The following is a 25,205-nucleotide window of genomic DNA, read 5'->3' on the forward strand; positions in this document are numbered from 1 at the left end:
TCACGCTGTGACCTTATTTTACAGGGTAATGATGGAAATTGCTATATGCTCTACATTTGGATCTTTCTACAGATGCACAAATTTCTATAAATTTTTACCACTCATCATTTGAACCGAGAATGCAACAGTCTGTGCTTCCTCAGCATTTTCATAATTTCGTTATTAAATAATGATGGATCTTTTCCATCCTTAATCCACATCTTTGACATGTGCTTCTCCACACCATGAGTTGCAATCAGTTTCAACTTTGCCCATAATTCCTCTATGTCCACCATATTGGAACTAAACGATGTCCATTCATTGTCTAAATAGGATGATAACAACTACATATCTGCTCTTTCAAGCAAAAATACTCTTCTAGCTTTCTTTATGAAATTATTAACTTCAGTGACCTTTGCTGCTATGATGACATCATGATCACTAATCCCTGCCTCTATACTGACACTGTCAATAAGGTCATGTCTGTTTGTACTTACAAGGCCTGAATCATTTCCATTGCACATGGGCTGTCAAACTAGCTGCTCAAGTCAGTTTTCGGAAAACCAGTGCAAGAGTATTTCACAAGATTGTCTGTCCGTATCACCAGCAATGAATCCACAGACGCCCCAGTCTATATTCAGCAGGTTAACATCACATCCAACGAACAATGCTCGAATTAGTAATTTCCGTGCTATTGAACTTAGACTTTCCTCAGATGATCTAAGACTGTCACAACACATTCAGGTAGCTGATAAAAAAAATACAATGATTAACTTGGGTCCACCTACACCTGTTCCTCGCATCCAGATAACTTTGCAGTTAGACTCAATTTCTACCTTAATAGAAACTATATTTTTGTTGACTGCAACAAACAGTCTATCCTAGTATGTCATCTAACCCATGGTTTTTTATATAAATTCCATGTCTTGCTAAATATTTCACAGACTTCTACTTTGGGTTCAGTCACCTTTTGGTTCGAAGAACTTAAATGTGACAACTTATAACACTAATGTGCCGTGAAACATGTTAATGTTACCCTCTGAGAGGATTTCAAAGTTCGACAGAGCATTTGTCTAATGGAAAAGGGTATCGGACTATAATTTCAAATTTTGTGCAGTTGACAATAAAACCAAACGGGCCTTAACCTTGGGAGTTAACAGAAGTGGTAGAACTATAAGTGAATGAAAAAAAATGAACAGCCGCCAGCCTAATTAGGCACCTTAATTTGGAAACACATATTTGAGAAATTAGTTTATTAGTTACTGAATTTACTTTTTGAGACTTCCCTTTGAATAGCAAACAGGATACAAACAGACACAGTGCACTCTGCACTGTGTGTAGTAGCAGTTACCAATAACACACGCACCAGTAAATACTAATGACAGCCACAATCAACAGCATTACTAAATCAAAATACTGAAACATCACTGCATGAAGTGCAGAACTAATTTTGGACATGAGGGACTTCTATCTTGACTGACATGAATAACACAAAGATGAATAACATCTTAAATGCACTGATTAAGCTCCTCTGCTTATAGCAGTTTTGCTTAGTAACAATAATAGTTCATTTTTTCTTAATAGGACGACAATATGATGGGGACTGGTATAGTTCCATTAGCCAAGGTTCTTTGATTATTGCAAAAGTAAAAAACTACACTGTCATTGAAAATGTTCATAACTTCACTTCTAACAGTACTACCGCAAATCAGTTCATTAAAGATTTATATGTACTAGTATTTTAATCACCTGTGAAGCAGGTATTCTTGGCAATAGTATTAACACACTCTTGCACTGTAATCCTACAAAACTATATTTTAGGATAAACTAAGGATACTTTAGCAAAAACCTATCCATCACTTTTATGGTTTTAGCTTTTTTGTATTTAAACTTCCTACCTTAACAATTTCACTTTGAGTAATCCATACACAAAGCATCCAAATTTTACTCTTACTTTAACTTTTTCTACTACTTTTACTTTAGACCAAATATCACTTTTAAACACATGAATGCTAGAATTTTTCATTTAAATCAGGATAGGCTACTCAGTTTTAGTAGCACTTTGGTGAGGACCCCGCATAGGTTCGTGATTAGGACTGAAGTTATGGTTTGAAACACGAATTGACGTTTTATGTGATTATTACTGAAACAACACAAAAGTTAACTTGTCCACGCCAATATATATTACTTAACTGACTGTATGAAGTCTGTGAGGCAGTGGCGAAGATTAGTGGCAGGCGAAATGGCGGCTGACTGTACTCACGGCTCTTGATGTGCGAATGCTCTATAAAATCTCTTCTTGGCATCGGATTTTCAACATATTAGAGCCATTACATTATTCTGTGAATACCTAGTAATAGCCAGACCCACATCAGAGGCAAATCCCTTATAATGCAGCTTCCAATTGCCTCTCTTAGCACCATCAAAGTGTATCATGCTAAGGCTAGCCACACATTGCATATCATTCATACAAAGGAGCCACTCAGTTCGACCACCAAACTTACCTTTTACATCACGATGTGCCACTTTCGTTGCAGAGGGACTTCTCTACAGCATTTACATGTTACAAATACAAGTGCCCTAAGTGTGAACCAGCTTTTAACAAACATAAAACTTTCATAAACATATTCATATTACAATAATTTAAAATTTTAACATATTCTTTTGCTTTTTTTCATATATACATATCATAACTCTAGTTTTCTACTGTCACAGTGTCTTTAATTTGTACACAGTCTGATTTCACTCTCCGCGTATCAAATGGTGAGCGTTCAGAGAATCTCAAAATATCACCTAAAAAATCCCCTATGTGCACTCCACAAGTACTCTCCTGCCTGAGCAGCTGTTTCCTTTGTTCAGTGCACAGCTGATCTATCATGACAAGTTCTACAACTCTCTACCCCCTTAATGCAGGTCCAAAAATCTGCAACCAAGACTGGCATGGAATCGACAGTCTTTGGTTGAGATCCTCTACTTGGTTCCAAACTAAAGCACACCCATCAACTCCGGGTACTACGCTGAAAAACTGAGCTGGTTCCGCCCTGCAACGGAGGGCACCAGTCTTCACCACTTGTGCTAGTCGCCCGTACAAACTACGGATGGCCTCAAATCACAAACGACAGATGTCATTGGTGCAGATGTGAGCCACAACTTGCAGACGACTGTACCATGCACCCTTGACAGGGCCTTCTCCACACCTCGGATGAGACATACCAAGTAAATATCAGACTTCTTTCTAGCCCTGGACCCTATCCCTATTTCCCTCACCTCTATTCTCCTCCATAACGTGCTTAACATTGGACCTCCATAACTAGCAAACACCTGTCCGTGTATGCCTGCTTGAACCCTTCTGCAGGAGCGGCCACCTGTTCACTCACAGTGTGAATGGGTAAGGCCAGAAGGCCGGCCTTCATACTGACACTCTGCCTTGAGTGATGCGAATACGTTACAACCCACCACACACCTTGTGGTGGGGGCGGATCCCTCATGCCTCACTGGGAGGTGTGTCTGGATCAGTCCATGGATGAAATGAGAGACACCTGAGATGTTCCATGTGATGCGCCATATTATCCATAACTGCTACACCCTGAGGCAGCAGCATGAAGATGACTGACCATGGCCAGAAGTATCTTCAGCTGTTCATGAACTGCAGCCAGCTCCTTCTGCGTACGCAAGCAGCATTGCACACATCCTATCCACCCTAATATTACTAACTTAAGAATTAACTACAAAACTAAATATGTAACCTGCTAGATTACTGGTGTGTCACTAATGGAGGAAGGTGCCTTACTGAACTGTGCAGCTGTTCAAGTGCCTTCAGAACAGCAAATAATTCTCCATTACAGAGACAAGAAAACAAACAAATAGTTCAGGGGACAGACTGGAACAGAAGACAGCCATGAGCACAAAGAGAATGAAACAGCGATGGATGGAACACATAATCAGATCAGTGGTTGTTAAATGGATGAAGGAACTCTCTGCCAAGAAGGCAATGCAATGGAGAGAGGGTAGAAAACATTAAAAAACAGCTAAAGACCATAATGTATGAAGAAGCCTAGTTAGGCCTTCATATTATCAGGAGGAGGAGGAGGAGGTGATAGAGGAGAGCAACGGCAATGAATTTGCTACTGCTGCTGCTACTGGTGATGAATTTGTAGGTCTGACAAAGTAAAAAGCCTATTACCATGGTGCCATCTACATTCTAAGTTTGCCGTAAGTGCACTGACCTCTGATGAGCTTTCATTCAATGTTTCAGATGGGACTGCATCATCTGATTGCAGTCTGATGCCCTACCTACTTGGTAATCCTATTTTAATGTGGATGTGAAACTTGCAACTTGTCTTCAGTATGCAAGGAATTGCTTCATGTCCTTTCCATTCTCACCCCCATGTTGTCAATTCTTGCTATGTAAGTGAAACATCCTACCTCGAGGATAAGGTGGGTACCTGTGAATAGTCACTTCTCCACCTCTACATTGTGCAATATTTCAACACTTGAACAGTCACTAAGTTAACACCATTTATTTTTGGAAACCAGACAACAATATATGAAAATCAATTAAAAATGATTTTGGCACACACAGAAGATGGAAAATTAAAATAGCACTTACCAAGTGTGGCTCTTGTTAAAACACGGAGGAGGATAGTAATTTCATCACCACTCAGACCAGTCTCTTTTTCTGATAGTTCTTCAAGTTTCTTGTCAAATTCTGTTGCCACGTACTTGTATCCTGCACCTGCAAAACAATGTTTATTGCATTAATAGTCATATAAAGTATACTGATGTCGATAAAGGAAAGAAACAATTTAGGTCCTCTGAGAATATTTCAAAGGTCAAAGAAAATACAGGGTTATTACAAATGACTGAAGCGATTTCACAGCTCTACAATAACTTTATTATTTGAGATATTTTCAAAATGCTTTGCACACATGTACAAAAACTCAAAAAGTTTTTTTAGGCATTCACAAATGTTCGATATGTGCCCCTTTAGTGACTCGGCAGACATCAAGCCGATAATCAAGTTCCTCCCACACTCGGCGCAGCATGTCCCGATATCAATGAGTTCGAAAGCATCGTTGATGCGAGCTCGCAGTTCTGGCACGTTTCTTGGTAGAGGAGGTTTAAACACTGAATCTTTCACATAACCCCACAGAAAGAAATCGCATGGGGTTAAGTCGGGAGAGCTTGGAGGCCATGACATGAATTGCTGATCATGAGCTCCACAACAACCGATCCATCGGTTTTCCAATCTCCTGTTTAAGAAATGCCGAACATCATGATGGAAGTGCGGTGGAGCATCATCCTGTTGAAAGATGAAGTCGGCGCTGTCGGTCTCCAGTTGTGGCATGAGCCAATTTTCCGCGGGCTACGCGTGAAACTTGCCCGCACACATTCAACCGTTTCTTCGCTCACTGCAGGCCGACCCGTTTATTTCCCCTTACAGAGGCATCCAGAAGCTTTAAACTACGCATACCATTGCCGAATGGAGTTAGCAGTTGGTGGATCTTTGTTGAACGTCGTCCTGAAGTGTCGTTGCACTGTTATGACTGACTGATGTGAGTGCATTTCAAGCACGACATACGCTTTCTCGGCTCCTGTCGCCATTTTGTCTCACTGCGCTCTCGAGAGCTCTGGCGGCAGAAACCTGAAGTGCGGCTTCAGCCGAACTAAACTTCATGAGTTTTTCTACGTATCTGTAGTGTGTCGTGACCATATGTCAATGAATGGAGCTACAGTGAATTTATGAAATCGCTTCAATCATTTGTAATAGCCCTGTATAGCAGGAAGGAATATGATAATGTTACATTTTAGCAACTAATTATCGAGACGCTTAGAGACACCTTTGGTGGATAAGGACAGAAAATAAAAAGCAACCATGGCCACTCCAAGGTAACCATCTCAGCATTTGAGCTACACGATTCAGGGAAAGATTGATTAACCCTAGATCTGGGAGGCCAGATGGGGATTTGTGTCTCATTCTTGCACAGTATGGGCCCAAAACCTTAACCATTGCCCCCCCCCCACCCCTTTCTCACGTAACTGACTATGATAACATTAATAAAACACTTCCCCTGATGTTAAAATATGGCAACCAGTGCCAACACACAAAGGAAATTACTATCTATAAGCTGAATAGAAAAGAAAAGAGTGAATGCCAGCACAAGATAGAAGAAGAATCACTTCTTAAAGAATGAAACACAAACTCTACAAGAGAAAATGAAAACACAATGAATCACTGACTTTCAGAACTGGTGGCTTTCTTCTCGTGAGTAAATAAGATAAGAAACATTAACAGTTAACAGAATTCACACATAATTTAAATGTGGACAAATGTGAACTGAACTTATGACTAAGCATGACAAACATGTTGAATGAAAATATGTGTGATTCTTAATAGTCATAGTATCTATTGGCCTTGTATTCATTAAGATAAATATGCTAGGTCAGTTTTACAAGTAGTACAGGGAGATAGGAGGGGAGTGCACAAAGGAATAAAGTTTAAGGTAAATCATCCCACTAATAGCGAGGTTATCAGAGATAGAGGGCTGCAAGAACTGGCATGTCATTCTTGTAATCAGACAATATAATTATTATAGCAAAGCTAATGTGCACTGGGGAGTCTTCTTAACGGAGTTAGCATACAGGCCTCTGAAGACAAGATACAAACATTTAGCTACAACATACGCTGCTTCATTTCCCTGAATTCAAATTTGTCCTCGTGCTTTACATGATAAAATCCCTAATTTGTATGTGGATAAGGGAGTTTTGAATGATCTAGCTATCATTCTCTGGTGGGTACATATTATGAATGGTTTTATGAACTCTCTGTACCAGAATAGACAAGAAAGTTCACGAAAGAACATTTTATTTGCTCTCACATCGGAGTAATATGCAGCCTCACAAAAAAGAGATAATCAATTTGGAAAGAAAGCTTTACATCTATATTAACAGGGAAAAGAATACAGCAGCAGAGGGACTTTTTGCAGTCTCTCTTGTATCCATGCAAATTTTTACAAAATTTTTTTGGTCTCCACACAAACAGGAAAAAAATATCAGTACCAGGGCATTGTGAAGCAGTCAGAAATGCAAGCAAACTTTCATCTTTTATTTCTGCACCTATCACTTGCTGCACTCACAAATCACTGAAGGTTGCTTAAGTGATAACTATTACCAGCAAAAAAAGTTTCACTATTCACAGTTGTGTGAAGTGCTTTTTATGGAGTTTGTGGCGTCTTAGAACCACAAGGGATTTTTCTTAAGCTAGGACCTTTCCTTCTCAGTTCACATTCTGAAACAAAAGGCCACTAGGGAACAGAGTCATTTTGTTGCAGATTTTTCATGTTTCCTCACCGTATTTGTGTTAAAACTATACTGAAGTGACTGGGGAAAAAAACTCTGTCACTTTATACATAAAATATATTTTCATTATACAGTCACTTCAAACATCTTCACGATTCTGTATTTTTGAGGCTTCAGTGAATCTATACATTTATTCCAGAATAACATTCTTAAAGGAAATTAGGTACGTAAGAAAATTCTGACTACTGCTACCCCATAAAGAGCAGTAATATACCAAGTTACTCACCCCCTGTTTGCACACTTAATAGCGTCAGTATTAATGCGGGATTGTGCTGCCCGAGTTCTACGTAGATGAAATGAAATCAGAAATATAATTTTCTACAGGTAAGATTAAGAGTCTCAACTGCTGAAAGATGGGTCTCCACTTCCTTCAAAATTTGCTGCAACACATGCATATGCTTATTTTTGACATCTTAATTAGCTGTGGGGGCATGCTACTGCAATTCCATACAAGGTCAAATAGTCCAACATATCACATCAGGTTTTTTCCTCATGTTCTGTTGGTAAAAGGTACTATGCTAAGAGAGCTAAGTAAAATGATGTAGTGTTAGAAGAAAATCAAACTTTCATTTGATCCATAGAAGTCTAATTACTTTTTTGAAGTTGATTCCAAAGATATCTAGGGACTAGAATAAAGAAATTCGATAAAAGAAGAAAAACTTAAGTGTATAAAAATTGGAGCTTTTCTTCACATATTGAACACATGAAAAAAGGGCCAATCTGGACCAGGGTTGAAGAAAGCCCAGATATTTAAAAAAAATGAATAAAACCTGCCCTTTTTTTGTTAAATTTAAATTCCTATGATTAATTTATTCAAAGTACTCATTCTTCCTTAGAACTACTTTATTATTGCCTCTTTCCTTACCCTGCCAACACTGCATCCATAGAGATAATCTACACCATCTATGAGCTTGTTTGATCAAAATTAAGAAATAATTTAAGATAGAAATGAGCCAAGAAATTAATGAAGATCTACAAATTTGTGCAAGCTTTCAAAAAGTAGTAAATAGTACTTTACAGTCACTATGACTGTACATCAGGCTTAAGTTTTTTCTGGAAGTGAAAATGTTACTTAGATGAGTTTCTTATATTGCAAGAAAAGTTAAAACATGATATTAATGAACACAGTAGACAGTTGACTTCAATAAATATAATGGTTCTGTTTAATATATGTAAGGCTAACTATAGAACATTTTGTACATTAATTAAATTTTTGTAATTAAATATAGTTGGGTTTTATTGGGATTTTGGCAGGGTACAAAAGAAACACTTGGGTTTTTATGGGTTGGGTAAAATTACAGCCCTAATTTGGACAAAAAGTTACCAAGTAAAAATAAACAAAAAAACTATAAACAGCATTTCCTCTCAGGGAATAAAATTGCATAATAAATTGTCCAAGAAAATGAAAAACTAAAGTACATCTGTTTAAAAAGGCAGCTAAAATGTTTATAAGTAATACATACTACAAAATATAAGATTATAATACAAGGAAACATTCCACGAAGGAAAAATATACCTAAAAACAAAGATGATGTGACTTACCAAATGAAAGTGCTGGCAGGTCGACAGACACACAAACGAACACAAACATACACACAAAATTCAAGCTTTCGCAACAAACTGTTGCCTCATCAGGAAAGAGGGAAGGAGAGGGAAAGACGAAAGGATGTGGGTTTTAAGGGAGAGGGTAAGGAGTCATTCCAGTCCAGGGAGCGGAAAGACTTACCTTAGGGGGAAAAAAGGACGGGTATACACTCGCGCACACACACACATATCGATCCACACATATACAGACACAAGCAGACATATTTAAATATCTTTATATATGTCTGCTTGTGTCTGTATATGTGTGGATGGATGTGTGTGTGTGTGTGCGCGCGCGAGTGTATACCCGTCCTTTTTTCCCCCCTAAGGTAAGTCTTTCCGCTCCTGGGACTGGAATGACTCCTTACCCTCTTCCTTAAAACCCACATCCTTTCGTCTTTCCCTCTCCTTCCCTCTTTCCTGATGAGGCAACAGTTTGTTGCGAAAGCTTGAATTTTGTGTGTATGTTTGTGTTCGTTTGTGTGTCTGTCGACCTGCCAGCACTTTCATTTGGTAAGTCACATCATCTTTGTTTTTAGGTATAAAATATAAGATTACTTAGAGGACACACAGTATTGGTTAATAATGAAAGGGGATAATTAACCACCTTGTCTCATTTCAATATTGTAACGATTTTGCAAGGAAATCATGTGCTAGGATGACAGTAATGTATTGTCATTCTCTTGAATTCAGTATTTCACTCATCATCACGGGTGTGATTTTGATTCAGTTTTTCAGGTGCATTGAGGGGAGAACATGAAGATGTGCGTGGGGAATAGTGGCATGTATAAAGGCATTCCAAATGGACTGTGGTTAGTGCAAGGGACATTGTAGCAAACTCATGGTTCTAGAGTCATCAGCAGGTGTCCTTTATGTGTGCACCAATGAAGAGAAAAGCTGTGCATCTAAGAACATTGTACATTAGGGACCAACCAAATGAAGTGATGCAGTTGTTAAGATGCTGATTCAGGAGGAGATGTTTGCTCTGTCTGGCCATCCTGATTTAGGCTGTACTAAATAATTTTACACAAATGCGGGGATAGTTCGTTCATCAGGGCCAGGGCCAACCACTGGCCTATCTTCATAAAGCATACTTATGTATTATGTATGTATGTATGTATGTATGTATGTATATTTCTTGAGCTCTTTATTTTCATTATATTATGATGGCAAATTTAGTATCATTCAAACAGCTGAATGAATGAATGAATAAATAAAAATTAATCTCTCACCAGGTATTACAAAATTTTATCATTTGGACACAGTCTGAACCTTGAGAAGCCTGCTGGATCTGCGAGATGAAGGGCAGAGAAATATTGATTGAGAAGTGGAGGAAAATAGTGGTATCATCACCTGATTCGTGAACAGTGTACATAGAGTGTAAAATATTAAATTATGAAAAACAGGATAAAATATCATAAACATGATACATAGAGTGAATTAATATTAAACCTAATACCTTGGTAAAGGTCTGTGCAAGTACCCATTTAGAGCCATACATGTACTCTGTATCTTAATTAGCTGGATAGTTGATGTAAGCTATCTTTCTTCAAGCGGAGTATTTACAGATTAACACTTTCTACCAAGTATGAACAAGTCAACTTCATGGCATTCCTTCTCCAATAACCATTGAAAAAATTATGATACAAGTTACTTCACTTTTTTACAATTTTTATAGCTGGAAGTACTATCCACTCATTAATTAAAAGATTTAAAAATATAATCAGAAAACAAACTATATACTGAATCCTGTCACCAGCTCACTGATTACGTCAGTGTCCCAGAAATAACTTCAGGTCTGCTCACAAGCCAGCAGGGGGTGTCCTCCAAATGTTTGTAGCAGTGACTATGCCTATCGTTTGTACATCTCAATCTACTGCCACTGGTATAGTGCCCACATTTGTGGAATTCCCAAAATGGTTTCTATGGAAAACTTCAATTTTAAATGCCACATACTGTAAGCTGCTTATATTTTTCAAATATAATGAATCACTATAACACATTAATGGTATTGCAACATTAAAAATGCTATTATTCAACCACTGATTTTAATTAGGTACACCTCCATGTGCCATCCACTACACTGTATGCAGCTGTTCAAATCAACAGTGGCTCTAGGAAATGGTCACAGGAATGTGGATGAAGCAGGCAAAGGTAATGTCTGCTTCGATGCACTGAGTCCGCTTCACTTAGTACTTTGCTGATAGTTTATCACTCCTCTTTTCACGTTCAGTGACACTTGAACTGTGTGTTGCGAGCTCTAAGCCTTTTATGCAGATTTTGACAAGACCTGCAGAAGTATCCCCTGAACTATTGAAGGGAGTGGAATCTGCCATACTCTTCCCAATCTACCACAACTCTAGGTCTCTAACAGTTACACTTAACCACACAACATGGTGAAGTATTAGCCTTTTCTGTATATTTGGGAATATTTTCTAGATCCATCAACCATTAACAGATGAGTCCCAGTCGTTTTGTCAGATATCCCTCTGTCAGTATGTTAACTGGAGTGTATTTCAGATTCCATTAGTGGTTAACATCTGGATCTTGTACAGCTCACCCCTCCTTGACCCAGTATGAGACAACAAGATGACTGGCAGTAATATCCACTAGGTGTACACCTAAAATAACAAGCAGTGACTACTACAGTGGCACCAAACACTCTGGTAAGCATTACAAGCATGCCTCATTGTGCCATCTGCAAGACATTCCTATGTGGTATGTAGCACTGCTGTAATGTCAACATATTGGCTGTGAAGCTGGCAAAAGCGTCACATTGCTGTAGGGTCTGACTGCCAGCAGTGGGAGTCTATAGGTGGTAGTTCCTGTTTTACAAAGTTATGCAATGACTTAAGATGCTTTTGAGACTGCATTGGTGATGTGCAGTTGAAGTTTGATTTTTCATGTAGATGTACCCCTAGATATCTGCACACAACCTGTCTAGAAAACGAACTGCCTCCTAACCTTATAGGCCGGTTTTTGCTTGTGGAATTTTTACCTTGTCAGAATCACCGTCCTTGAAGAACACTGACCGTAGAGGCTCTATTCCTATTACCAAACTTCCTGAGTCTGACAAGGTGTGTATCATGTGGACCAATGTCTTCAAAACTCCATTCTTCTGCACTGAATTGTGAAAGCTGCTGGCTTGTATGTGTAAATCAGTGTGTGTAGGTTTGTGATACACACTGTAGCGAAACAACCTATCTTCTCTCCTTTTGACAGTTACAGACAAAAATGGCCATCCTGTACCAGTTTCATAGTGAAATTAATATTTGTGTAGCATGAGTTAAGATGTACCAGAAACTCATTGAGGCTATCCCTACCATGAGGCCAGATCACAGAGGCACCATCTGTATACCTGAAGAAGCATATGGATTTGTATCTAGCCATCTCTAATGTCTCCACTTCAAATCTCTCCATGAACATAATCCAGCAACCACTGGAGAGAGACAGCTGCCCATTTCTATACCTTCTGTCTGCTCATAATATTGGCCCCCATACAGAAAATACACTGAGAGTATGTGCCTGAACATGTCCAAAAGAGCATTGCCAAATTTCTCTGCAAACAGTTCCAATGAGTTTTTCAGTGATACCCAAGTTATCAAGGATACCACCTCAAAACTTACCACTATATCAGGTTCTGCAACATGCAGTTGTTTGAGATATTGCAAGAAGTCCTCCGATAAGTGGATATGGTAAATACAGTTCCCCACATATGGGAACAACAGTTTCTTTCAGTACTTGGCTGTTGTGTACATTGATGTGCCAGTGTTACTGACAATTGAGTGCACTGGTACACACACTCTGTGAACTTTCGGCAGCCCATACAGTCTAAGTGGAAACAGTGCATTCAGTCACAGTTGTTCAACAATCTCGTCTGGCATACCGGTTTACTTCAGAAGAGTCCTGGTCATTTTGCGCACTTTGTGGTCATCTTGCGCACTTTGTCTGTAGGGTAACAATCCAAAAGCCTGAAAAGCTTTTATGCAGGGCCCTCCAGATTTTGACACACTTCTTCATTGTAATCAGTCTGTTGCAGAACAACTACGGAGTTCCTCGTCTGTTAGCGACACGGCGACATTGCTGTCTTCCTGGGTCCTCTAAAGTGTGAGCTTCTTGTCACTTGATGTTGTTTGATTTTGGAGGGTGTCTTGCTGAGCACCCTGCAGGTCACTCATCAAATTTCTTCTGCCACATTTGGTGGAACTGTGCTACCTACTTGCTTCATTGCACTGCTAAGACCTGAAATGGACACATTACTGGAAGTTGTTGTGAAGTTGAAAACCCTGCTGAGCATCTTCAAAGCAATGTCATCAAACTGCCTGCTTGTCAATTAACAGTCTGAGAACCCTTCAGCTGCTGTGCTTTCCTACTCTGAAACTTCACAGACTGGCATGCTTATGCGTTCTTCTTCGTGCTCTTTGCTAGAGACCAAGAGGCACTATTTACCGAGTCCCAATCTTCAGCTGCTAAGGAGATTGCCATGTACAAGTGAAGGTATAAAAGCGTCTCGTCTACCACATATAGCCTATTGCGCATATCTGAATCCTCTCTCTCACAAGGGCCATGCTCGCCGAACGTCTTATCTTGCTCACCACTCTGGAGTCGATGTAATGTTTAACCCTGGTTAAAAGTGGTACTACGTTTCCATCTTGACAGCTCAGCAGGAAACAGAGAGAACATGACAATTTATTACCTCTGCGCCATTGATGCATTTGACCTAAGACTTTACCTGCACCCTCCTCCAAAGCCGTCCTGGATTCATCTGAATCAACTACTAACAAGTTGCCTGCATATGCCACCATCGCTTAGTTAATTCAGCCCCATTATAATCTTAAGGAGGGTTTCAATGGATAATCAAGCCACATGTCAACTCTTGGTAATGCATTTGACAACCTTATATTTTCTTGTATTGAATTTTACTACCCTCCCACAAAATAATCTCTGAGACTAATGTATAATGTGTCAGGAATCTGGAGGTCTCTCAAGCATGTAACCATTGCAGGTCACCACAGGTTGTCAAAGAAGCTCAAAATGTCGATCACTAATGCAACCGTATAATTCCAGAATAAATTACAAACTAAATGAGGTGTTCGACTGCTAGTCATCAATGAAATATCCATTCCTAAAACAAAACTGGAATCAGTTAAGGCCCTAAAGCTCTCTGCATCCTTCCAATCGATCACATAGGAGATACTCTTGAACAGCCAGCATTTGATGAGGTAAATAGGCCTATGAGACCTACAATTCACTACATCCATGTCTTCAGATTTCTTAATCATCCCCACAAGCTTTCAACACTACAGAACCCTTTCCAGTCTTAAACAATCATTGAATAGTTCCTTAAGAGAGAAAAGTATCTGTGGTATTGCTTCAAGCAAAACTTCAGGGTGAATACCTTCAGGGTCTGGTCCTTTTTAGGTTTAAGTTTTACCAATACTTTCCACACACCCAATCTTCTGTTATGTGAATGGGGAGGTGTTAAATTTGAAATATAAACATATTCCAGATTTGTTCTTAGTCTACAATGTTCTGCAACATTTATCATCTACGTGGACCTAGCCTAGTAAAAATTCTGCTGCTTGATTCCAGCCAAGAGTCGTACTTCTGTCATCTCATGTAAGCATTGACAAAACCATGCGTTTTGATCCGTCCAAGCTGAAACTGATAGGTTTGCCTTAAAGATCTACCAAAAGCTGTGAACGAATGTAGATCCCATTTTACCTGCTGTGGCCTGAACAATTCTGTGTTAAAGACAGTTTTCTGTCCGTAGTCTCTCTGTAACAGAATATTGGATTCCTGGAGACATACTACTCTCTGATACAAGCATATTACAATTCTTGTCCTTCTACTCAGATATGTTAATCTCTGTCTCTTTGTTGGCAGAGACTATTATGAATGCACAATAGGAACAACTTCCTGTTCTGTCCTCTGCAGTAGTTCAATTAAGACAAGCACATGGTGGTATGCAGTCCCTTCTACTCACTCATGTGGAAAGGCAGCTATTAATTCCCCTTAATCTGGCCCAGTCAGAGGTTCGGCTCTCTGTGTGTGGGATTCTTTTCATTTACCAATGTTTCTATAAAAAGAGCATTATGCTTATTGGACGTTAAACAATCCAGCATCATTCAGCTGGAGACTTTTGGAAACATTCCAATGTTACTATAACTCAAACTTGAGTAAACCAAGATCAGTAACTACATAACTACCCACAATTATCACACAGTACCTAACATGCGAAAACGTTGCAAACCCAAGTACACAATGACTGATTCAATAGGATTAGTTAACAACATGATACCACATACATAGACCAATGAAGTCACTAATGTGGCAGATATAAAGACTTCACAAAACAAGCTATGGACAACATCAATAACAATAGGAAAATATCAAGAAAATAAAAAATGGCTAATTAACGAGACGAGGGGGTTTTGGATGGGGAAGTTTTTGTCATTAATGCAATGAAACATATTATGAGCTTGACAACACCAGATCAAAGTGGCAAAATGGGGGTTTCGTCAGGGACTAAAATGTAACTACAGAGTGCACAATGTGTATTTAAAAAAAGACCATAACACATTTTATGCCTTTGTCGACTCATCACGAACTTAGCCCTCAGTCTGTGCTACTGTTCAGTCTGCCAGTGCTAGGGTTGAGACACTACTTATGGCTATCTTTAGTACAATTCAGGATATGTTATATGTTTACAATAGGATAAAAGTTTACTAATTACTTCAATACATCGTATCTATTGTTTCAAAGTCTGTACATTACAACTGTGTAGAAACAAATGTTCTAATTTTTATAATAGAAGCAAAAAATATATATATATTAAACATGAAATGGCATATTTCCCCAGTTTTGGCCATATTAACTCTACCTATAGCCAGTCATTGCCCTATTTTGGTCACTGTACTGTATAATAAAATGGAGGCTTTAAATAATTATACAATCAATTCACTAAAAAGTAATTTGTTCTTTATACAAGCTCATAAGAAAACAAACATGCATAAACTAAAGAAAAGTTAAGCCTACAGCAATTCAGTGGAACAGAGAAACAATTAACAAAAACTATTATAATGATCGATGTAGGAACTATGACAATTTCTCTTTAGCAGCCAAGAAAATAGATTTCACCCATATTAAAAACTGTTAGGTCATTTCACATATCCTTATCACTCAAAGTTTCTGATACTTCCTGGAACCAATTTCTTATTTTTCTCCTCTGTAACAGACCTCTAGCCCAATTAACATTCAGCATCTTTTTGCGACAAAACATTGTCTCTCTTAAAGAAATAATATAGCTTTCTTTCCATGTTGATAATTTGCAATGCCGCCTTAAGACTTCACTAATCTATCTTATCAATAAGTTTATTATGCAGAGACACGCAGAGGCTTTCCTTAGTCACTGGAAACCCCATGTTGGAACAGTCCACAACCAAGTCCATCAACATTCTTTTTGTTCCCCACTGATCAGTCTATCCTGGCAACGGAAGACAGCAAAACGAAAGCTGAAATTTTAAATTTAGCATTTGAGAAATCTTTCACGCAGGAGGATCGTACAAACATACCGCCGTTTGAGTCTTGTACAGATTCCCGTATGGAGGACATAGTGATAGACATTCCTGGGATTGTGAAGCAGCTGAATGGGTTGAAAATAAATAAATCGCCAGGTCCTGATGGGATTCTGATTTGGTTTTACAGAGAGTACTCTACTGCATTGGCTCCTTACTTAGCTAGCATTTATCGCGAATCTCTTGCCCAACATAAAGTCCCGAGCGACTGGAAAAAAGCGCAGGTGATGACTGTATATAAGAAGGGTAGGACAGATCCTCAAAATTACAGACCAATATCCTTAACATCGGTTTGTTGCAGGATTCTCAAACATATTCTCAGTTCGAATATAATGAATTTCCTTGAGACAGAGAAGTTGCTGTCCATGCATCAGCACGGATTTAGAAAGCATTGCTCCTGCGAAACGCAACTCGCCCTTTGTTCAGATGATATCTTGCAAACCATAGATGAAGGGTATAAGACGGATGCCATATTCCTTGACTTCTGGAAAGCATTTGACTCTGTGCCCCACTGCAGACTCCTAACTAAGGTACGAGCATATGGGATTGGTTCCCAAGTATGTGAGTGGCTCGAAGACTTCTTAAGTAATAGAACATCTGGGGTGCCCCAGGGAACTGTGGTAGGTCCACTGTTGTTTTCTATCTACATAAATGATCTTTTGGACAGGGTGGATAGCAATGTGCAGCTGTTTGCTGATGATGCTGTGGTGTACGGGAAGGTGTCATCGTTGAGTGACTGTAGGAGGATACAAGATGACTTGGACAGGTTTTGTGATTGGTGTAAAGAATGGCAGCTAACTCTAAATATAGATAAATGGAAATTAATGCAGATGAATAGGAAAAAGAATCCCGTAATGTTTGAATACTCCATTAGTAGTGTAGTGCTTGACACAGCCACATCGATTAAATATTTGGGCGTAACATTGCAGAGCGATATGAAGTGGGACAAGCATGTAATGGCAGTTGTGGGGAAGGCGAATAGTCGTCTTCGGTTCATTGGTAGAATTTTGGGAAGATGTGGTTCATCTGTAAAGGAGACTGCTTATAAAACACTAATACGACCTATTATTGAGTACTGCTCGAGCGTTTGGGATCCCTATCAGGTCGGATTGAAGGAGGACATAGAAGCAATTCAGAGGCGGGCTGCTAGATTTGTTACTGGTAGGTTTGATCATCATGCGAGTGTTACGGGAATGCTTCAGGAACTCGGGTGGGAGTCTCTATAGGAAAGGAGGTGTTCTTTTCGTGAATCACTAATGAGGAAATTTAGAGAACCAGCATTTGAGGCTGACTGCAATACAATTTTACTACCGCCAACTTACATTTCTTGGAAAGACCAAAAAGATAAGATAAGAGAGATTAGGCTCGTACAGAGGCATATAGGCAGTCATTTTTCCCTCATTCTGTTTGGGAGTGGAACAGGGAGAGCTGATGCTAGTTGTGGTACGAGGTACCCTCCAAGACGCACCGTATGGTGGATTGCGGAGTATGTATGTAGATGTAGATTGAACTTGGACCACAGTGCCCAGTAGATTCTTTTGGAGATAGATCAGAAATTTTATTTCTTAATGTTCTTGGACCATTGTACAACTTGCTTGCACTAGCAACCTTCATTCCCCCAAAAATATTTTACTATGTTACAATGATAGATAAGTTAAGATGTGATGCTCAGGCAAGACTAAATAAACTGACTTAAACAAAATTAGTGTGGTTAGAATGCAGACCAATTGTATATTAGAGAGGTTTTATATAAGTTTTTAAAAGTGGCCAAAACAGACACATTTATGTCTCTACTTATAGCCCCAAGCAAGGCCACAATAGGGAATTAAAGCTAAGTATGGATCTGTTAATGGCCACAGAAGTTTAATGATACATTTTTAGGGGGTACTACTTTAAACTTCTAATAAATGAAGCAATAACACTTACTTTACCTCCTAACAGATTAAGTTTCTTCCAATATTCTATTTAAATGGATAGAATATGAAAACCAGTTATCTTCATCTACATCTGCACTATGCAAATCACTGTCAAGTGCATGGCAGATAATACCAGTTATTGGAATCCCTTTCCGTTCCATTAATTCACATATGGAGCACACGAAGAATGTCTGTTTTAATGCCTCTGTGTGTGCTGCAATTATTCCATGGTGCCTATATGAGCAGTACATAGGGGGTTTTAGTATATTCCTAGTCATCATTTAATGCCAGTTCTTGAAACTCTTAGTAGATTTTCTCAGGATAGTTTACCTCTATCATAAAGAGTCTGCCAGTTCAGATTCTTCAGCATCTTTGTGACACTCTCCCACGGGTCAAACAAACCTGTGACCATTTGTGCTGCCCTTCTCTGTATACATTCAATATCCCACACTTAAGCAACACTCTAGAACTGGCCACACAGGTGACTTGTAAGAAATCACCTTCATATACTGTTTGCGCTTCCCTAGTAACAATAAAATAAAGTCTACCGCCTGCTTCATCCAAATCTGAGCCTATGTGATCATTCAATTTCATATCCCTACAAAATTTCACATCCAGGTATTTTTTTGAGTTGGGTGATTTCAACTGTGACTCACTGATATTACAGCCGTAGGATACTACGTTTTTTAACTTTGTGAAGTGATTTTAAATTTCTGAATGTTTAAAGCAAGTTGCCAATCTTTGAAATCTTATCAAGATTTGACTGAATATTTAGGCAGCTTCTTTACAACAATGCTTCATTATGGATAACTGCACCATCTGCAAAAAGTCTGATTAATATTGTCTGCAAGGTCACTAATATACAACATGAACAGTAAGGGTCCCAACACATTTCCCAGGAACACATTCGAGGATACTATTACATCTGGCAATGACTCTCCATCCAAGATAAAAAGCTGTGTCCTTCCTGCCAAAAGTCCTCAATCAAATCACAAATTTCACTTGATACCCCATGTGAACATACTTTTGACAATAAGCATACATGTGGTACTGAAACAAATGCTTTTCAGAATTTAAGAAATACAGCATCTACCTGACTGCCTTGATATAAAGCTTTAGGTATGTCATGTGACAAAAGTGTGAGTTGGGTCACATGTTCAATATACCTAATTATATTTGAGTTCAGAATACATTCTAAGATTATAAAACCAATCTAAGTCAAAGATACTACATGGCATTTTTGTGGATCACTTCTACTGCTCTTCTTGAAGTTGGGAGTGACCTGTCCTTTCCTCCAACTACTGGGCATAGTTTTTTTTTTTTTTTTTTTTTTTTTTTTTTTCCCCCCCCCCCCCCCCCCCCCAAAGGATCTACGATAGATTATAGTTAGACCCTGGAGCTTTGCTCAGTTTCAACTATTTCAGCTGTTTCTCAACACTACTGACACTAAAAGTTATTTCACTTATCATTTCAATGGAACAAAGATTGAATTGGGGCACTTCTCCTGGATTTTCCTTTGTAAAGGAACATTTGAAAACAGAGTTAAGCATTTCATTTTTTGCTGTGCTACCCTCAGCTTCAGCTCTTGTTTCATTCGCTGGGGAATGGACACTAACCCTGGTGTCACTAACAGCCTTCACATACAACCAGAATTTCTTTGGGTTTTGTGAAAGATCATTTGACAATATTCTATTATGGTGACCACTGAAGGCTTCACGACTCAGCTTTTCAGCACCGATCCTTTCACAAAACTACGACTCCAAACAAGAACAAAGAAATGTTTCTATATTTAATTGAGCAGTACATTTCAAGTTGTTTTCAACAAGCTAGAAATTTCTATCAAAGCAATATCCACACCTTTCTGTCCCACATGCAAACAGAAAACTGGCAGGATATATATCCGTCTCAAAATGTAGATGACAAATTTGAGACTTTTCTAAATACTTTTAGTTATTATTTCAAGTACCACCTCCCCTTAAAAACAAAAAATATTTCCAATAACAGTAAATCCCCCAAGTGGATATCCTCAGGTATTATCACCTCGGCAAAAAGAAAAAGAGAACTCTTCAAAGTCATATTGATATAATCTGCACCAAATTGAGTAAAGTATGTTTCATGACTAGACAAATAAGGAATATTGTTAATACCAGCACCCTCACATCAATGTACTATGCTCTTTTCCACTCTATATTATGCTACGGAATTATCTTTTGGGGCCACAGTGCAGAGGCAGTGAGGCTGTTTTTTTTTAAAAAAAAAAAAAAAAAAAAAAAAAAAAAAAAAAAAAAAAAAAAAAAAAAAAAAAGAAAAAAAAAGCAGTTAGAATAATATTATTCAAACAGCAGAAAGAATCTTGTAAACCACTGTTCCAGAATTTGAACATATTACCCCTCCCATTTCCGCACATACTGGACCTACTATGTTTCACCAAGAAAAATAATAACTTAGATATAAAGTCAAACTAACACCAACATGATACAAGGTCAAAGAACACTCTACGAGTAATTCCCGATTCAACAAAACTATACAGTAGAGGTGTCAAATATATGGGAATAAAACTCTACAATAATCTCCCAATAGCAGTGAAGAACATTACACAAGTGAATGATTTTTAAGTAAAACCACTGTCACTCCTAATTAAACACTGCCTCTACAGCATACAGGAATTCCTTGAAAACAACCTGCTACAAGGAACTACTATGAGGAACTGCTCAACAAAAACATCAGATAATGGATCACAAACTATTGACCTTACGTAACATACCTGAATGTAAGTTTTATTGGTATAAATGCTAAATTCTGCTACAGAATAAATATAAGACCTAAGTACATTACACATGTGATATAAATATGTAATAATTTTATAGATTCATAGACATAGGCCTAATTGATCCTAAACTATTGACATTATGTAACATAACTGAAAGTAAATAAAATAGAAAGAAACATTCCACATGGGAAAAATATGTCTGCTTGTATATATATATATATATATATATATATATATATATATATATGTGTGTGTGTGTGTGTGTGTGTGTGTGTGTGTGTGTGTGTGTGTGTGTGTGTGTGTCCCACGAGTGTATACCTGTCCTTTTTTCCCCCTTTTTCCCCCCTAAGGTAAGTCTTTCCACTCCCGGGATTGGAATGACTCCTTACCCTCTCCCTTAAAACCCACATCCTTTCATCTTTCCCTCTCCTTCCCTCTTTCCTGACGAAGCAACCGGGGGTTGCGAAAGCTCGAAATTTTGTGTGTGTGTTTATGTTTTTTATTGTGCCTACCTACCAGCGCTTTCCCGTTTGGTAAAGTCATGGAATCTCTATATATAACTGAAAGTAAGTTTTACTGTTGTAAATGCTAAATACCAGTACAGAATAAATATAAAACCTAAGTACATAACACATGTGATATAAGTATGTAATCATTTTATAGATTCATAGACATGTACCTCTTCTTATAAATGCCTAATATGTATCAAATGACATGTCCTATATCATGATGCGCATTTCTGTACAATGTTTGATTCAGAGGATCAAAACAAATAAAAAATAAATAAACAAATAAATAAAAAGATTGGCAGGTACTCAAAGGAAGGTTAAAAGTACATAAATTACATCATAGTGGCCATAAGTGGGGCCTTGACCCAACTTCAGGAAATTAAACTACACTGGGTGTCCCTCCCAAGACTCATCAGGTGCATTTTCTCTAATGTTTCAGTAGATATCCGCAATTCTGACCCCCCCCCCCTCCTTCTCCTCCTCCAATGTGTAGCTGGAGTCAGCCCAAACAAAAAATACAGCTCATCAAGTCTCTCATACAACAACCAGTGCTGATGGAAAGAATCAATTTATTTCCACATTGCAAAGAATATTATTTTAAAGCAGAATTTTTCCATGCCCATTCAATACAGCACCCCCAAATAGTGCGAAAATCATTTTATTAATATGTATTAACAGTAACAGTAAAATACACAACAACCAGTACTCCAGCAGCATCTCCAATAGACCTACATATGTCTAGTAAACAATTTGATATAAGCCACTGCCCATGAGAAATACACAATGTATCCTAATTGCAACAAACAGAGGTCTAAAACACAAATGTACACACCAAAACAACTTGACACCATTTATGCAACATATGACTATCTCAACCCTCAGAAGTTGAAACACAGAACTAGTTTCCTCACTATACCTGTATGAAATAATCTCGCATGTAAAAATTAATGGTGCTGCTTAGTTGAACAGGAACATAGCCAACATAAATATAAAGCAAGCTCTAAGAAAGTTTCTCATGTACACACAAAATAGCTTCCTTTAACTGATCAGATCTATATATAAATGCTAGTTGGATTTTACACAAGACCTTTATGCAGCATAAAAACTATAGAAAAGACTTCACTATGCTGAAATAATTTGAAATGTAATTTCTGTACATTTTGTCTGATTACTATTAACAAATACCTTCACAATATGAGGTTGCAAAAGTTCAGTTCACAAATAAAAGTTACTCTTCATACAGTGTTTCTATCTAAGGATATTTCTTCTCGTTCTCTTTTTTCTGGCTGTAAGTCCTAATATTGTGAACCAATTCAGAACAGATAGAAAACCTCTCATACGAGTCAATTTGTTTAACAACATATAGTTTGAGGAAAGAAGGGACTTGTATTTGGTGCTTTGATTTAATGCACCTGTTTTAAAAAAAAAATTGCTTTTGTTGACACAAAAGCTTCTTCTAGTGTTACCGTAATACAGCTTAGGTGTAAAATGGTGTTCATACACTTTTGGTCATGTCTGTACAATTTAATATTTTGGTACTGAGTATTAGTTCTCATGTACACATTGCTTTTCCATGTTGATAATTTATGTGCTTGGGGGAGGGGAGGGGGGGTTTCCGTATGAAAATACTTTGTAACAAATGAAACTATAGCTGCTATTTATATGATGTAGGCCTTGCTACTCTCGGAACTTTCGCTATACTCAGTACACATTCTACTTTTGTAATACCCAAATAAAAATCATTAACTTCAACACTAAACAAAGCTTCTTTCGATAGTTTTGTTTGAAGCAGAGTATCATTAGCGTATACTTTGAACGATTTAAATATTTCACATAAGCCCTAACGAGTGTCATTCTTTTTAACATGAATCGGCAACAAAATCGTGCACGGTATACCAAAACGAATGGTTGTAAAAGTTTGGAATTAGTGTAAACATTAAGTAAACATGATGACAATCGAGACAGCGAAGAACATTAACTTCGATTTAATCCAAATTTAATATAAATTACCATCATCAATCTCTAAACGTCGATGAAAATTGACTTATAATCCGTGACATTGGTTATTCTTAAACGCGAGATACGTAAGTGATTCCCTGCAAGTCCCATTTTCACAAATGTTGTTAAAGAATGTAGGTATAGCAACAAACTGGCACACCGTACGCAAATAATTTGAACAACTCTTTTCTATCTCAAATGGCCCCGGATAAATTTCTGCAGGCACCCATGAACACAGCAGATCCAATGTCACTATCAGACAGGCGTTCCCATTCGGCTGTGCGACTTGATAGACAAAAGGCAAAAACACAACGCAACTGCTGAGCTTACTATTCCTACGTAAAAAATCACTGCAAGCAGTAACAGAGTTTACCTGATAGTCTTGAAAAGTATTTTACTGTAGAGCATATATCTTCCATGTCCATACAAGATAACCGAACATTTGCTTACAAATCTTAAATGAACGCGGTTAACCAGTGTTTGAAATCACTGCAGCGCTGCCAACGCTGCCAACCTTATGTAGGTTAGCTTTGTTTTGGGGGCGTATTCCTGGCACTTTGCTTTTGTTGCAGGTCGTATTTCAACAGTGGTACACTTCCAGTTTCGTTCATTTCGAGATACTGAGGCTGAAACGTAATCGAATGACGTCAATTCTGTATTAATAATAACTGAAATATTACAATCCATCGCATCTTGCAATGAATAACCGTTTCTCTCAATGTGTTTAGTTCATTTAATTTCACAGGCTGTAGGTCCAAAAGTGATGCAAAGGAGGTGTACCGTCAATCAAATAAAATAAATTTAACATTGGAGATAAACCTGATTATTCTTTTAAATTATTAAATCTGTGGAATACACGTTACTAGTAGAGTAGTTTATTTAGAAGACGTTATGGTATCAATCTGTACAACACTTAAATAATGCCAATCAATCATTACTGTTATTTATCTCTTTGGACGTTTCCTTCTGTTTGTAGGCCATAGAAATAACTATTATTGACAGCAGAATTGAAAGCGAGCAAACCAAACGTACTATCATTCTTCTTCGTTTTCACTTCATGTTTGCGTATACAGCCATAGAATAGGGTACCGAAGAGGAACAATCGTACCATATGGTTGCGATCTTCCTCTAAAACGTTTTGGGGTAAAGTTTAGCACTTGGGATTTAATATCCGCATTCAGTGTTTCTCTGTACAGCATTTTGTACGCCGTCTGTCTCTCGCGTCTCATCCTGTTGATTCTGAGGCATTCACATTCACTATTGCCTACATTTGTCTTATTTTGCCACTCATTCGGTGCTAAGAAATCAGAATGCTTCATTTCCGTACATAAGAATTTCTATTTTTTTGTCGCTGTTCCTTATTACCTGAAAAATTTCTTGCGGCGTGAAAATAAATTCTTTCATATTAACAGTCTTTTCTATTATACCAAGGACTCCGTCATTAGGCGGTATGAGTGACCCGACAGTAAGAACTTTTTAATCAAAGGTGTCTACCATGACAACTATAAACAAT

At 38.1% G+C, this 25,205-nt stretch overlaps 1 protein-coding gene across 3 annotated transcripts in view; it reads right to left on the bottom strand.

Annotated features, from left to right (window-relative positions):
- LOC126187769 (centromere protein I-like) overlaps nt 1–24,192 on the bottom strand; it is a 351,829-nt gene extending 327,637 nt beyond the window's left edge. For 2 of the 3 annotated variants that reach the window (XM_049929046.1, XM_049929037.1), the window contains exons 1-2: nt 24,066–24,192; nt 4,589–4,714 (exon numbers count right to left, since the gene is read on the bottom strand). In XM_049929046.1, the coding sequence (XP_049785003.1) occupies nt 4,589–4,714; nt 24,066–24,117 (178 nt within the window). In that variant the 5' untranslated portion in view covers nt 24,118–24,192. Of the gene's footprint in view, nt 1–4,588; nt 4,715–23,704; nt 23,977–24,065 lie in introns of those variants that run through there. The other variant, XM_049929054.1, reaches the window with a different exon arrangement.
- Nucleotides 24,193–25,205: the final 1,013 nt, after the last annotated feature.

The sequence above is a fragment of the Schistocerca cancellata genome, chromosome 1, assembly GCF_023864275.1.
Source record: "Schistocerca cancellata isolate TAMUIC-IGC-003103 chromosome 1, iqSchCanc2.1, whole genome shotgun sequence".
NCBI classification, from domain to species: domain Eukaryota; kingdom Metazoa; phylum Arthropoda; class Insecta; order Orthoptera; family Acrididae; genus Schistocerca; species Schistocerca cancellata.